The sequence below is a fragment of the Chlorocebus sabaeus genome, chromosome 25 (assembly GCF_047675955.1).
Source record: "Chlorocebus sabaeus isolate Y175 chromosome 25, mChlSab1.0.hap1, whole genome shotgun sequence".
In the NCBI taxonomy this organism is placed as follows: Eukaryota; Metazoa; Chordata; class Mammalia; order Primates; family Cercopithecidae; genus Chlorocebus; species Chlorocebus sabaeus.
This window is the reverse complement of record NC_132928.1, coordinates 5,232,944-5,248,464: the sequence shown is the minus strand read 5'-3', so window position 1 is coordinate 5,248,464 and position 15,521 is coordinate 5,232,944. Positions and strand designations below refer to the sequence as shown.

The window sequence follows — 15,521 nt, the reverse complement described above, 5'->3', positions numbered from 1 at the left end:
ACCATTGCACTCCAGCCTGGGCGACAGTGAAACTCAGTCTCAAAAAAAAAAAAAAAAAAAAAAAAAAGAAAAGAAAAAAATTAAGAGTGAAGACAATATAACTAGGTGGGAAGCTACTATAATATTCTAGCAGAGATGTCCATGGCTTAACTAGGCTAGAAACTGTGGAGATTCAGAGAAATGAAAATTTGAGATGTTTCAGAATTAGGCCATACATGTCAAAGTTAAAAGATAAAGAAAAAGCAGTATGAGGCTTAAGTTTTTCCTTTCAGCAACTGGGTTGAAGATCTTGCGATATGCTAGAAGTGGCACAGGTCTGTAGGGGTTAAATTTATTCCTGAATTATTCTTTTTTATACTAGTGTAAATAACACTGTTTTCTTAATTCAATTTTTTAAATTATTCATTGTTAGATTTTAGAAATACCATTATTCTTGTGTATTGATCTTGTGTCCTACAACCTTGCTGAACTTGCCTATTAGTTCTAAGAGTTTTTTGGTGGTTTCCTTAAATTTTCTTTATATAAAATCATGACATCTTTGAATGGAGATAGTTTTACTTTTTCCTTTTCAACTTTTTATTTCTTTTTCTTGACTAATTTCCCTGGCTAGAACCTCCAATACAATGTTGAACAGACATAGCAAGAGTAGACATCATTGTCCTATTCTTGATCACAAGGAGAGAAGTTTCAGTCTTTCATTGCCAGCACTGTGAATTTTCATTAATGCCCTTTATTCGGTCAAGGAAGTTCCTTTCTATTCCTAGTTTGCTGAGTGTATTTATCATGAAGGGGTGAATCCAGAATTTTGTTTTGAGGCTGGGTGCGGTGGCTCATGCCTTTTAATCCCAGCACCTTGGGAGGCTGAAGTAGGTGGATCGCTTAAGGTTAGGAGTTCAAGGCCAGCCTGGGCAACATAGCGAGACCTGTCTCTACAAAAAATGAAAAAATTAGCCACACGTGGTGGTGCATGCCTGAAATCCTACCTACTTAGGACGGTGAGGCAGGAGGATGGCTTGAGTCCAGAAACTGGAGGCAGCAGTGATCTATGATTGTGCCATTGCACTCCAGCCTCATAAAACTGAAACATCTATTAAACATCTAAGTGTAGAATGTCAGGTATGCCACTAGATATATACATTGGGACTTCAGATAAGAAAGTAAATTTAAGAGTCACCAGTATACAGACAGTATGTGAAGGCATGGTATAGAATGAGATTACCTAAAAAGAGTATGTAGATAGAGAATAAAAAGGAGGCCCAGGATCAAACCTTTGGGTAATCTAACATTATAAGGATTAATGTGGCCAGGTACAGTGACTCATGCACTGTGGGAAGATCATAGGAGTTTGAGACCACACTGGACAACATAGTGAGACCCTGTCCCCACCCTTCATACCCCAAAAAAGGACTGATGTTGATGTGAGGATTAAATGAGGTTGTTTATGTGAAAAGCTTAGCAAGGGCCTGGCACATGACAAGTATTCACTTAAAAAGTTAGTGTGCACCAATACTGGAAATGTTGTTGTTTACCATGATCCATATCATATGATTTTTATTTTGTTTTTAACTACAAGAGCTGTCCTTGGAATGTAATTGGGTTTTCACAGAAGATTTTAAAACAGCATTTCACAGGCAATACATATTTTCTTCTCCCTTTCACCCACTTAAATATATCTCTACCCTAATCTGAAGTTTTCTAGGATGACCAAAATAGTTCATCCACACAGGAGTGAGTTTACCTAGATAAATATCTAAGAATTTAGCAATAATCAAGTATTTATATTTTAGAAAAATGTTAAAGAAATATAACTTTGGCCTTCCATTAACCTGAGTTCAAGAACTCAGTTTCCTTACCCACTAAGAACATGAATGCGCTCTGTATTGTATTTCAGCGGCGTCAATTCACAGCGTAGAACTTGAAGTGCCTCCAGGACTTTGCCATCCTCCAGGTATTCTAGGTACTTCTGCTGCAGCAGCAAAAACTTCATCCTCTGACATGACAGAAAGCAGCAGTCAGGGGAAAAAAGTTGATGGAAGTTTCAGAAAATGTTTGTGCCTAAACAGAACAGTAGAAACCATTCTACTATGCCCTTTGAAATAACTTTTTATAAAGCTTCAAGATGACTCAAAATAGTTTAGTAGAGCCACAGTAGATTAAATGCGACTTTGCTCAATTCCACATCTTACTAAAACTCTGCTTTGAACAAATAATCTCAAATCAGACTAGATCATTAGTGATCGAAGTATCAGCCTTGGAAAAAATGAATTCTCCTCTCAAAGCAATTTCCTAGAATTTTAGTTCTTGTATAAAAAATTAGAACTATTCCAAGTACTTGAAATTCGCTTTTTAAAAAGTATGACTTTATAATTAGGGCATTGGGGGGTTTTATGCAACAAGTTTTGAGAAGATTAGAGAAAAAAACAGTAAATGAACTATTTAAGTCACAATGTGAAAGAGGGACTAAGTAGACCAGAAAGCAGAACTACAAACACTCAGGAGAAGCAGAAAAGTGTCTTATTTTGGCTTATCAAGGTTAAGAGCTGTCCAACAAATGGACTACAAGTTGGTATGCAAAGTATTGAGATTCCTATGACTAACGTGGCCAAGCACAAGCTTGATGCACTCACTCTCTTCTAGGCAGCTATTAAGGGATGTCTACATTAGATGGTTGAACTTAAAGGTTTTTAAAAAGATTCTTTATTGGTACTTGTGTATTTCTGACAATCTGATCACTAATGGATTTAAAAATGAAGAACAGGAAATTATTATTAGCTCTTTTCTCCCCTAAACCAATAACCACTTTCTAGCTTTATTGTGAGACACTTTCACATTTAGTTTTTTTCCTGAACTGTGTTTTTGACTTTAATACTTTTAAATGCTACTTTATTATTTTACTTTTAACTTGGTCACAATCTTAGCAGTTTTTTACAAGAGAAAAGGGATGTTTATAAATATCATTTCAAAACTTCTTTTAAACCTTAAACCTAATTAAGGACCACAGCTTGGAGGTCCTTTTCATCATTATTTGGTACTTGTGGAGCTTAAGCAAGTCAATTGATGTAAACAGAAAAGTCGTAGGTAGAGAATGCTAGTTATATTCAGAGACTCCAAGGAATACAGTGGTAAAGATCTCAAGCCCACTTAAAATTAAAACTTGAAGTACAATTTTTCTTGTTTGTAAGATGCTTTTTTTCTTTTCTGAGACAGAGTCTCACTGTGGTCCAGGCTGGAGTGCAGTGGTGCCATCTCGGCTTACTGTAACCTCTGCCTCCTGGGTTCACACGGTTCTCCTGCCTCAGCCTCCCAAGTAGCTGGGATTATAGGCGCCCGCCACCGCACCCAGCTAATTTTTGTATTTTCAGTAGACAGGGTTTCGTCATGTTGGCCAGGCTGGTCTCGAACTCCTGACCTCAAGTGATCTGCCCACCTTGGCCTCCCAAAGTGCTAGGATTACGGGCATGAGCCACTGTACCTGGCCCAAAATGCTTACTTTAAAACCATAAAAAAGTACACTGCTGTCACGAAATGCTATGGAGAAATTACCATTTATTTGTAGAATTAACAGTGTAATAAACTGCTCTACAAGATTTTCTATCAAGGAGTATTTAGAAGAGAGATATAAATTATAAGCTTATAAAAGTGGTTTCTAGAGAAAGCAAGCAATAATAAACCCTCTCGTATAAGTTAGGCATGTATTTCAATACATCCTTTATAAGATACATTGCTTATGCTTGATACAAAGCTCATCTTAAATATATGGCTAAGGAACAGAAAAAAATTCAAACCAAGACACTCCTGTAACTCTAGGAAAATTCCACTTACCAAATTTTACATATAAATTTAGAATGACTAATGAATGTTTCAGAAATACATTAATTACCAAGATGCCCTGAAAAGTACATTACTACACATATAGCCTGAAGTTAACCTATGTTAAATGAAAAAAATCTGACATTCATCTGGTCACAGAAAGCAAAAACTAAACAATGAAAAAAAAAACAAAACTAAAAATAAAAAAATGTTATATTTGAAGTTATTCTGGATATTTGTACCATTTTAGCTTCTGAAAAAAATGCAACTATGAAATGAAGACCTCATATATTTTCATTTGTCAATATAATGTTAAAAGTTTCATTCCACTGGGCGTGGTGGCTCACGCCTGTAATCCCAGCACTTGGGGAGGCCGAGGCGGATGTATCACGAGGTCAGCAGTTCGAGACCAGCCTGACAAACATGGTGAAACCCCGTCTCTACTAAAAAAAAATATATATATATACAAAAAAATTAGCTGGGTGTGGTGGCGGGCGCCTGTAATCCCAGCTTGCTGGGAGGCTGAGGCAGGAGAATTGCTTGAAACCGGAAGGCGGAGGTTGCAGTGAGCCGAGATTGTGCCACTGTGCTCTAACCTGGGCAACGAAAGCAAAACTCTGTCCCCCCCAAAAAAAGTTTCATTCCATTTTGTGGTATTTTTAAAATTCAAACTTGAAAATCATATTCAGTAGCAGAACTTTTTCATTTAAATGCCACATGGAACTGGCCAGAGCATGTGACATAATTTCTTCACTAAATTTTCTTAATAATTGGGAATTGAGGGACTTAAAAAAAAATTCAGGGAAAGTTTTTTATTTACTTAATATTTATGTATTTTTTGGTATTAATCATTAGGTTCCTATGCCCATCCCTCCCCCATTCCAATGTGTGTAGGGACAGTGCCCAAAGTGCTGTTTCCCCCTTATTTTCCCACCAAGATCTTGATACAACATGTTACTCTCTTTCTGTGGGGCAGAGGTGGGGCAGGAGAGCAGAGAAAGGCTGACTAAAACTCTGAGAGAAGCCAATATAAACACATATTTCTGTATATACAGAGAATGCTATAAAAGTAGCACAAGAGCATTTCTCTATGAGTCATTTTATCCAGATCAAGACCAAGAATATTCTCAAACAGATATCAAATCCTGGTATTGTGCATGGCAACTAACATGCTGCTGGCCAAGCACAGCTAGAGGTTTGAGAGAAAATGTTTATTCTCCAAAAAATCAGTTGAAGTATTTGACACATATGATAAGGGTGGGGAGTAAAACTGTATTTTACCTCCCAAAATTTAAAGCACAAAAATGTAAATATAACCTCAAGAAAGCAAAAACCCTATAATTAACAAATAATGCTAAATACTGAAAACACTGTAAAAATCAGACAAAATTAAAGCTTGCTGAGATGGGGACAGGGCTCCACTAATGTTTATGTTTAAAACAAATCTTGAAGAAATAAAGACAGAAAAATATTAGGAAAATACACTCTCCTTTATGTCTTTCCCCAGCTCCCAACTAGACCTCTTAAGAGATTATTTGTGGTCTCTAATGATTTTTCACCATCTCTGGGCCCAGCAAGATCTCCTTCTCCATTTTAATATCTAATAAATTTGAAATTGTTAAGTGACTAGGAGAGCTTGAATGATAGTTTCACACTGTAAATTCTGCGGTTGCTACCCTAGTCCACCCAATACTGAATTGCTTTATCCCTTCCTTTGCTCCCATATGATTAAACTGAACTCAACATGAAAGAAAAACCCAGAAATTATGATACTCAGAAAGTTTGGTTCTCAAGGGTGGCCTCCTAGCTAATTCAGTAGTGATTCTAACTCTGGAGTAAGGTTATAACCAAATCTTATCAATTAAATCATGATTTCTCAGAGAAAAGGGGAAACAAATTATATCTAAACTTGGCTCTCAAAACTCCTATTTGACTTTAAAATATACTAGTTAATTATAGATGCCAATTTTTGTTAAGCATATTTCCATTACATTAAAAAATAACCAAATATTTCTAGACATAAAAAAAGTTTTCTACTATTGGTCTCGTATACCCATCCAAATTGCCCAGAAATGGCTAAGTATACTTGAATCCAAACTAAAAAATGCTGATTTGGCCAGGCACGGTGGCTCACGCCTGTAATCCCAGCACTCTGCGATGCTGAGGCGGGTGGATCACCTGAGGTCAGGAGTTCGAGACCAGCCTGGCCAACATGGTGAAACTCCGTCTCTACTAAAAATACAAAAAAAATTAGCTGGGTGTGGTGATGGACACCTGTAATTCCAGCTACTTGGGAGGCTGAGGCTGGAGAATCTCTTGAACCCGGGAGGGAGGAGAGGTTGCGGTGAGGTGAGATCATGCCATTGCACTCCAGTCTGGCCAATAAGAGAGAAACTCAGTCTCAAAAAAAAAAAAAAAAAAGATTCATGAGAGCAACTTCTGCCATTCCCAGTACCATTTAACTGGAAACCATTTAAACGGCTGGGTGCGGTGGCTCACACCTGTAATCCCAGCACTTTGGGAGGCTGAGGCAGGCGGATCACAAGGTCAGGAGTTCGAGACCAGCTTGGCCAATATGGTGAAACCCCGTCTGTACTAAAAATACAAAAATTAGCTGGGCATGGTGGCGTGCGCCTGTAGTCCCAGCTGTTTCGGAGGCTGAGGCAGAAGAATCACTTGAACCTGGGAGGCGGAGGTTGCTGTGAGCTGAGATCACGCCACTGCACCCCAGCCTGGGCAACAGAGCGAGACTCTGTCTCAAACAAACAAACAACAACAACAACAAAACAAAGGGAGTAGGCTGTAGGGAGAGTGGATTGGGTCAAAGAAAACATTCACGCTTAAAAAATAAAGTACAATTTTAGTCTAGACTAAGCCATCAATGTGCTTGGGTATACAATTAAAATAATTATGTTTAAAGAAACCCTAATAGTTGTCTCCTAAGATATTACCACAAATTTAAGCTTATATTAGATTCTCTTCTGGAGATGCGATGGACGAGAAAAGTAAATTTAAACAAAAGTAAAGTAAAATTAAAAGTAAATTTAGAGAGTTGAAAAGCAACTTCAAAAAATGCTGAAATGAATCTTTAAAAGCAATTGATTCATCAATGCTTAAAGTGAGATAAAAGTTGGAGCCCCTTTCTTTGTATAAATACCTAAACAGTTTGATGGCATGAGACTCAGCCAGAGATTTAATCTCCATTTTTTTTATTAGATCCTAGAATGTTCTACAGACTCAACAGACTGTAAAAAGAAAGGATTCCTCCTTATTATCTATAACTATCTTTCTTCAGTTTACATGTTGCCTCTAATGAAGGTTTCTAATGCGACAGTCATAACTGACATCCAAAACAGAACTCTCAAATTACTATAAATAAGAAAAAAATAGGAAGTAAGCCTATTAAATTTTTTACCACTAAATTACACATATAATTTGGGTGAAGTTTAAACAACCTCCAAGAAATCACACACATTTTAAAACAGTCCACAGGCAAGCTCTTTATTGTCAACACACAAGTAGTGCTAACTTGCCCAATGGGAAAGCAACCTTAATTCTTACTTTGGCCATCTTACTGTCTTTATTTTAGCTCATTCAGTCAGAAGCAAAAATTTATGAAGAACTGCTCAATAAAATGTACTTGGGTATTTTTTTTTAAAACCCCAAACACACCAGTTGAGGACACTTTAGTTAATGAAAAATTTCCAATCCCTTTGAATATACATGTTTAACTATTTTAACTTCTGTTTTTATTTTTAAATTTTATTACAAAATTATTTTATAAGTTAATTTATTACCAATCATCTTACTCAACAGTAGTTTAAAATTTTTAGTATTCTAGGTATTTAATGAAAGAATAAAAATAATACACTACATCATCAATTTAAACGAATTTGTATTTGTTCTTGCTTGTCTGCACCTTTAATTCACTTGAAGCCCATTTCTCTAGGATTATATTATTGTGTAGAATTACATTGAGTTTGAAAACTCTTTTGTAACAAGATTTCAAAAAAAAAAAACCACACAAGGCCCAATTTTTATAGAAAGAGACAGAAAAGATTAATGTTTGACCCAATTTAAAAAAAATAAAAATGTAATAGTCATTTACTAATATTTAACAAACAGCTGGTTTCTCTACTTCACTTCCTATTTGCCTTCTTTCTCTCCCCACCCCCAGACAGGAAACTGCTTTTGACAACAAATGAATCAGCTAGAAGTTAAAAAGCCAGCAGCTAGCAGCTGATTCTTCATGGTTTCCAAACTCCAGCACTTAGAAAAACCTTATTTCCTCTCTCCCTCACCACCATCTACTGAAGAATTAAAGCCCATAAGTCTAAAAGATTCATTAAGATTTATGAAAGAGACTAACAGGTTAAACTACTAAATTGATCTTGTCAGGGAAATAAGGCCAGTAAGCAGGGCCTAATGGTCAAATCTGCATACAAACCCTCCACCAGAGTGATACATATTATACAAACTTTGACACTGTCAATTCACACAACTGGAATGCAAGAATGGAAAATGGCCAGCACACCAACGGAGTTGGCTTGAATTAACTATAATTCCCAAAGATTAAAAAAAGATAACGTATCAGCTCCTTAAGGCTGTATGGATATACACACACCCAAACACATTTTCTCTTTAACCATCACATTCAGTATTTTAAGTAACATAATAAAAGTATAATTTATCTTTAACTCTATAAACATAAAACTCCTATTAGTAGCACTGAAAGCACGAAGAGCTTTCAATATATTTTTTGTAGAGCTTAATTTATAAAGTTCAAATGACACATTTACTATGTATGATTTTAAAGATATAAAATTCATACTTTAAAACATTGTACTCATCCTAGTTCACAAATTATATGAAATTTAACTACTTTTAGGCCTTTTTTTCTTATAAGAGGCAGAAGCCTAGAGTTATCAATAACCTATTAAAATAAGCATAAATGTGAAACTAAGAACAAAAGTGTATTTACCACAATTATTCCCAACAACGTTTGAGAGATTTCAAGTGCGCCTCTTACCACAATAGCATGAGGAGAATGCACTAAAGGCTTTAGTTCATTCAGGTCATTTTCTGCCTGTAAAAATTGGTATAAAAGAAAAACAGAAATGTCACAAAATGCATATCAAATCTGTAATTTTAGCAGCAGTCACACAGCTCTATATGCCCTACTTTACCTTATCCCAGTCTCCTTCCATGACATGATTTCGGAATTTGGTAGCAGAAGGATGTTCTAAACGACATCCTGACTCTTGCATGAGGAGATCAACAGTCTGGCTGCAGGAGAGATACAGTGTAAAACAGACCTGACCAACTTTAGGGTTTTAATCTTCCAAATAAACTAATGTCCATGAAAACAGATGCAAAATTTTTAAGCTAGCCTCATGAAGAAAAAAATAGCTTTCATGTGCCTGGTTAAACAAACTTTATTTAAAACTGACACCTACATTTTTTCCTAGTCAAGTTAAAAACCTTTCTTGAAACCAGAATCAATATAAGTTCTTCCTAGTGTGCCATTTGACGCCTCAATTTAATGTATAAAGTATAAGATTTCTAAAAATGTGCTGTAACCAACTAGTCAAATAAATGAAAAACCAGTATCTACATACTACGTTACTACATTTTTAAAGATCAAAATTATTAGCTTCACACGGTGACACAGACGACCAGTGTCAGTTAAGAGCTTATATATCCAGGTATTATATTGCATAGAAATTCTACTAGGTCAATCTTTAAAATTAAAATAAATCTAGCATCAAAAACCATTCCCTTTCTCTCTATACTAAAAATAGCAAATTTACTATGGTGTAGGTTCCAAACAGTCACGAGTTATTTCCTCCTGCTGCTGTCAGCTTGCTTCTTGTCTCAGTAATATGTTCTGTTAGCATTTACAAAATCTGTTTTCATACTAATCCTTTTCCCTAGGGAATAAAGTGACTTCTTCCTACCACATATTTGTCTTTGAGCACTTAAAAGATTCATCAACTGTATTTTCTTCCCTCGTGTATTCTGGTATCTAAGAACCTTCATTTATCAGTCTTGTATTTTTTGTGCTTATGTTTCAATGCTTTCTTAATTCAGCTTTAAAACTTAATTTTTAGCTAAACAGTGCAACGATCTGCCTGAAAACCAAAATACTTATGTCACTTTTAAAAAGTTCCCACTCCCCAAGAAATCCATAAATGCAAAAGTACACATCGGCTAGCCTGAGAGCTTAATCTACACTCTGAATGTAGGAAACTGACTGCTGCTGCACGTCCTTCCCCCCACCATTTCATTCTGACTCTGCCTCTTGCACCTCCTTCATCAGACACTCCCACCAATCCTACCTTCTACCCCCTTAGTTTTTCTTTGTGTGTATACAAAACGGTGTTTTTTGTCCAAGGTCGCTGTCTACCCTCACCCTATGTTAGGTATACAAGGCCACCTAAATTGTATTTGAAAACAAATGATTCACCAGATCAGATGTCCCCTTTTCAGAGGCGATCATCTTCTTGGTATTAAACTGAGATTTCAGACTAGTTAGGGTTAGACCTCTTGTACACACACACAAGGGCCTTTAAACGACATCAACACTGTATCTTCATTATTCCCATCAGATTTATTCAACAACCTCTTTCCAAATGATCCCAGCCCCTCCGTTCCCATAAACACTTGTAGGTGATTGTCTTTCCTGATTGGTAGTTTGCTTGGGTTGTTGTCTGCCACGGTTGGGGGTGGGGAGGTGTCCCACAAAGATGCCTCCAAGATACACTTGAAAAACAAATCCTCCAAGGTTCATTATTTCCACCAGCTCTAATCCACCCCTCCCCCAACACAGAGAGGCACACTCCCGCATCTGTCTTTATTGACAGACAATTAAGCTCTGAAGGTGCGTGGGGAGAAGTCATTCTTTGGGTTTCTCCTACCCCTTCCTAACCCCTCAACCGCCTGTCTCGTCTCACAATTTGTCAGACTGATTAATTCTCCCCTATTTCCTTTCAGGTCCGCTCCTCCTCCCCGGTCGGCCTGTCTGAGCCGCGTCCTCCTGTGTACTGGGCCCTGCGTGCCCAGCACTCATTCTCTTTAACCGAGCTCTTTCAAGCCCCCCTCCCCTCCTTCCCCTACCCCCCTGGAGCCTCCGTCCCTCGGTCTGTCCATCACCAGCTGCCGGTAAGGGATACTTACTTGAGCCCTAAGCCATTCAAGTGCTGTCCTATTAGCCTAATGACATCCTCATCTGACTGGGAGAGCCGCTTCTTCTTCTTGAGGCTGCTGCCCAGTTCTGGGGTGGCCAAGGAAGAGGAGGCGGCGGTGGTGGCGGAGGCAGCTGCGACGGTGGCTGAGGATGCGGCGGCCGCCCCGCCGGGAACCCCGTTATTGACATTCAGGCTGTTGCTATTGTTGCTGGCGGCGGAGGGGGCGGAAGGCAGGAGCCCATTGGCGTGGGCCAGGTCCCCCGCGGACGACGACGACGAGGGGGACGACTCCCCGTTCTGAGCCGACAGGCAGGCGAGTTCCGGGGTCTGTCCCTGGCCCCCGCCGCCCCCTCCTCCTCCGCCGCCGCCGCCGCCACCTCCTCCTCCTCCTCCTGCCCCGTTGGCCTGCATGATGCTGCCGCTGACCAGGCTGTGGCCGCTACTTCGGTGGGAGACAGCAGCGGCGGCGGGAGGGGCAGCAGCCGGGGGAAGTCCCACCACTACCACCACGGAGGAGGAGGAGGAGGAGGACGACGAGGACGACGAGGACGGAGGGGAGAGGCCTGCTCTGCCTGCCGAAGCCCCGGGCTCTCCTGCTCCCTCCGCCGCCGAGGCTCGGGGTTTCTTCCGCGGGGGCGGGGAGGCTCCGCCGGTGTCCGAGTCGGAGGAGGAGGAAGCGGAGGCCAGAGTTTCCTCGCCGAGAGAGGCCGTGGTGGGAAGCCGGTGGGGCGAGGCGGGGGAGGGGAGGCGGGGGCCGGGGAGAGGGTCGGGGTAAGGGGGGCCGGGGAGGCGGGGAGGGGGTCAGGGTAGGAGGGTGGGGGTGAGAGGAGGGGGAGGAGGAGGAGGAGGGGGAGAAGGAGGATCCGGGCCCTTTCCCCCCCCCCCTCCCGGAGGCAGCTCGGGGTGCGCGGCCCGGGGGTCGCGCCTGGGGGCGCCGCGGGGCGGCTGCGGGGGCGCGGGGCCCGCCGCTGGGCTGAGCCCCGGCAGTGGCTGCGGCGGCGCCGGCGGCGGCGGCGGCGGCGGGCGGCAGCGGAGGCAGCTGCCGCCTCTGTCCTCGGGTCCGCTGCGCTCTGCTCCCTGGTGTGTTGATTCTTCCCCCAGCTGCTGCCTAATGGAGTCCAGGCGCTCGCGTCACAGGAAATGCCTATACTGCCCTCCTCACTCACTTCCGGTGGCAGGTATGGAACCTATAGGGGGCCTGTCACCCAGCACGTGCGCCGGGGCTGTCCCGGGGGTCAGGGGAGGGAGGCCAGCGGGCCGGCGGGGTCCGCCCCGACCCCGACCGCGACCCCGACTCCGATCCGATCCTATCCCCAGCCCCTCTCCGGCCTTTCCCCTTGCGCCCTGGCTCGGCTGACTCGGCGAGCAGTAAGTTCGTAGCTGCTCTCCGAAGCCGGGCGTGCATGGGATGGCAGAGTTGGCGTGCGTGCGTGAGTCCACCAGTGTGGCCTGGGCATGTAAGGTGCGCGGAGGGACTGGACCTTCTCATCAGGTGCTGAAGGTGAGGGTGGAGCAGGAGGCGAGGTTTGGTAGCAAGAACTTCCAGGCACAGGGCTGTAGTAGGCCCCTCTCTTAATGGTAACCAGGACCGAAATCGGGTTTCACAACCTACTTGTTTTAGGGTGGAAAAACTTGAATTTCCACAGCCAAGTGCCACACAGTTGCTGTACCCGGGGCCATCCCGGGAGCTGTGAGATAATGAACCGGTGAGACTCTGCTCCACCCTGGGAAGGTGAGCTAGTCTAGAGGAACATATCTGATGGGGACAAGAAGTCACAAAAAGGCTGTGTGGTGTGTAGAGAAGGGGAGGGACTCTACTGCTGAGGCTTCAGTATTTTAGCACTTGCCCAGCACCTCCTTCTCTCTTCCAGCTGCCTCTTGAGTCACTGCCCGGTTTAGGGAGCAGTAACATAAACCAAACAGTTGCCTCCAAAATATGCATTCTGAGGAGGATTCAGTCACCGATTCAGATCCAAGCTTGAAATTTTTACGTGGCATGTGAGCCTTCCGTGTCATCATGACTTACTAATTTATGTGAATGTAAAAATGCAACGACAAAGACTGGCCTGAATCTTAATCATTGGCAAATGGTATGCATTATCCCCAAACAATTATGTGGTCGATAGCATATATACTCGATATGTACAAAGATCTTCTCAGAAATTAAAAGTCTTTCTCTGAAGTAGTTTTCCTGTGGGGAAGGGGAAAAAAAACACCATAGGTTCTAATGAATACATCATACATCGCTGATATTTATTATACTAATAACTGAAAGTAAATTTGAGGCCTTTGGAGACAGTCGTTTTTAAATTTGGAAATACAAAAAAAAAAAATGATGCTGATGAGAAATTAGTAAAGAATCCTGAGGTTTATGGATCCTCAGACAGGAAGAAGTAAGAGGAAGGTCAATGCAGGATCTTACAGGGATTTGGTTTTGTAGTTCTTATTGCTTAAATTTGCTTCCAGGTGGCAGCTGTAATTGCAAGGTGACTCACATACAGTGTTTATATTCACCTGAGGCCGACCTGAGTTCTAGTTGAGGTTCTTAGAGCTCTGTCACTGTATCCAGCAGAGCCTGAATTACTAGATAGTTAACACCCTCAGAAAGCCCTGTTTGTATATTAACTTTAGACAACCTTATTATTAAAAGTGTTGCTATTGTTTAGGCAAAATTTAATTTTTGCAAAATGGTTTATAATAATTTATTAGGCAACATTGAAGACTTGCTTCTAAAGTCTGTAGGTTTTATAAAGGAAATCAGTCAGTGGCAGCTACAGACAAAGCTCACACTGTTTAAAAATTAACAAAAGTAAAATGATGAAAAATAAATTGGATTCCATTGCTATCTAAACTCTATATTCCAGTTTTTCTGCTTTTAAAATAACCAACACTGCTCGTGTTAGAATTCTGAATTTATGAAGTCCCTCACAGAACATTTTTCTCTGTACTAAAACACAGCTTGAGAATCTGTTATCTGAACTCTGGGTCTTTAGGCCTTTCTAGAGCCAAGTTTCAGGTCTATGTACAGATGAACAATTCTGAAATACACTCTACACACTGAGGAACCTTCAGTAACACCACATTACCTACAGAATAAAATCCAAATTGTGTCCTGCTCACCACAGCCTGGTTTCAGTCTTTCTTTTCAGCTTCATCTCTTATTTCTCCGCTTCAGGGACCCCATCTACTGTCCCCCAAATGTACTGACTCATTTCTTTTTCAGAGTCTTTGACTACACTCTCCCATCTTTTCTTCACCTGTCTGATTCCAGTCAATCTTTCAAGACTCAGCTCATTTCAGACCTCCTCAGAGGATCCTTTCCTGACTTCCACTCTCCTAGCCGTCATTGTGAGTGTCATTTATTAGGCTCCTCAATCGCGAAGGCTACTTGTGATGTAACTTGCTAAGACCCCTTCTTCAGGTCATCAGAGAGAAGCCTTTCTAGACTTCTGTCCCCCTGATTTACCTTCCCCTTTTCACCCTCCTCCTAAAAAAAGACTAAGATGGGTTTAGGAACAAAGGTCCAAGTTATCTTTTAGAAAAAAGAAATCAAGTGTATATTTTGATACTTGATTCATTTGTATTTGTTTCTGTACTGTTTTTAACAGGTCTCTATTTGACCCATATTGTGCTAGGTTCCAAATAAGAGGTAACTCCTTGTCCTTGAAATGGCAAACAAGCCTTTTTCACATGTCTCACCTTTTTTCAGGGATGCTGTAGAATCAAGTATAGAGTAGGTAGTCGAACTAATTGACCTATAGGCCTTTCCAACTGTAAGAGGTCTGTGAACTGTATGAGACTCCCAACTAATGTACAAATTCCTTGAGGGCACAATCTGTATATTGTTCATATAATCCAATTTTTTCAGCTCTTGTGTTGTGACCCATTTGTAAGTCATGAAATCCATTTAGTGGGCCATAATTTGTATTTTAAAAAATAATGTGGCAAAGTATAAAAGCATAGAAGATATCCAAGTGAATCACTCAAAAGAGGGGTGATTATTATTTTGTGAAATTTTTATTTGAATGACAGACACATGTCTATGCTTCACAAAGTAAAATATATTTCTTCTGTAGGCCATTGTCAAAAAAGTTTGAAAAACATTCATATAAGCCAGTCCAGACTAGACTAGAAGGCAACTCAAGAAATAGGTGTTGGATATATAAATGACAAATGACTAGTATTGCCCACGGCAACTTTTTTTTTTTTTTTTTGAGACAGTGTCTCGCTCTGTCGTCCAGGCTGGAGTGTGGTGGCACGATCTCAGCTCACTGCAAGCTCCGCCTTCTGGGTTCACGCCATTCTCCTGCCTCAGCCTCCCAAGTAACTGGGACTACAGGCGCCCGCCACAACACCTGGCTAATTTTTTGTATTTTTCGTAGAGACGGGTTTTCACCATGTTAGCCAGGATGGTCTCGATCTCCTGACCTCGTGATCTGCCTGCCTTGGCCTCCTAAAATGCTGGGATTACAGGCGTGAGCCTCCGCGCAGGCCTTTTTTTTTTTTTTTTTAAATACAGATGCA

The 15,521-nt window shown here is 41.0% G+C and overlaps 2 protein-coding genes across 4 annotated transcripts in view; one reads left to right on the top strand and one right to left on the bottom strand.

Moving 5' to 3' along the window:
• WDR26 (WD repeat domain 26) overlaps nucleotides 1–11,896 on the bottom strand; it is a 46,296-nt gene extending 34,400 nt beyond the window's left edge. The window contains exons 1-4 of one of the 3 annotated variants that reach the window (XM_037985508.2): nucleotides 10,987–11,896; nucleotides 8,997–9,096; nucleotides 8,792–8,896; nucleotides 1,854–1,990 (exon numbers count right to left, since the gene is read on the bottom strand). In XM_037985508.2, coding sequence (XP_037841436.1) covers nucleotides 1,854–1,990; nucleotides 8,792–8,896; nucleotides 8,997–9,096; nucleotides 10,987–11,408 — 764 coding nt within the window. In that variant the 5' untranslated portion in view covers nucleotides 11,409–11,896. The remainder of the gene's footprint in view (nucleotides 1–1,853; nucleotides 1,991–8,791; nucleotides 8,897–8,996; nucleotides 9,097–10,986) is intronic. The other 2 variants (XM_037985510.2, XM_037985509.2) reach the window with 2 other exon arrangements.
• A 172-nt stretch (nucleotides 11,897–12,068) lies between these two features.
• Nucleotides 12,069–15,521, top strand: part of CNIH3 (cornichon family AMPA receptor auxiliary protein 3) — a 335,293-nt gene continuing 331,840 nt past the window's right edge. Inside the window, exon 1 of the mRNA XM_073011493.1 lies at nucleotides 12,069–12,175. The gene's annotated coding sequence lies outside the window, so the exon portion shown is untranslated. The remainder of the gene's footprint in view (nucleotides 12,176–15,521) is intronic.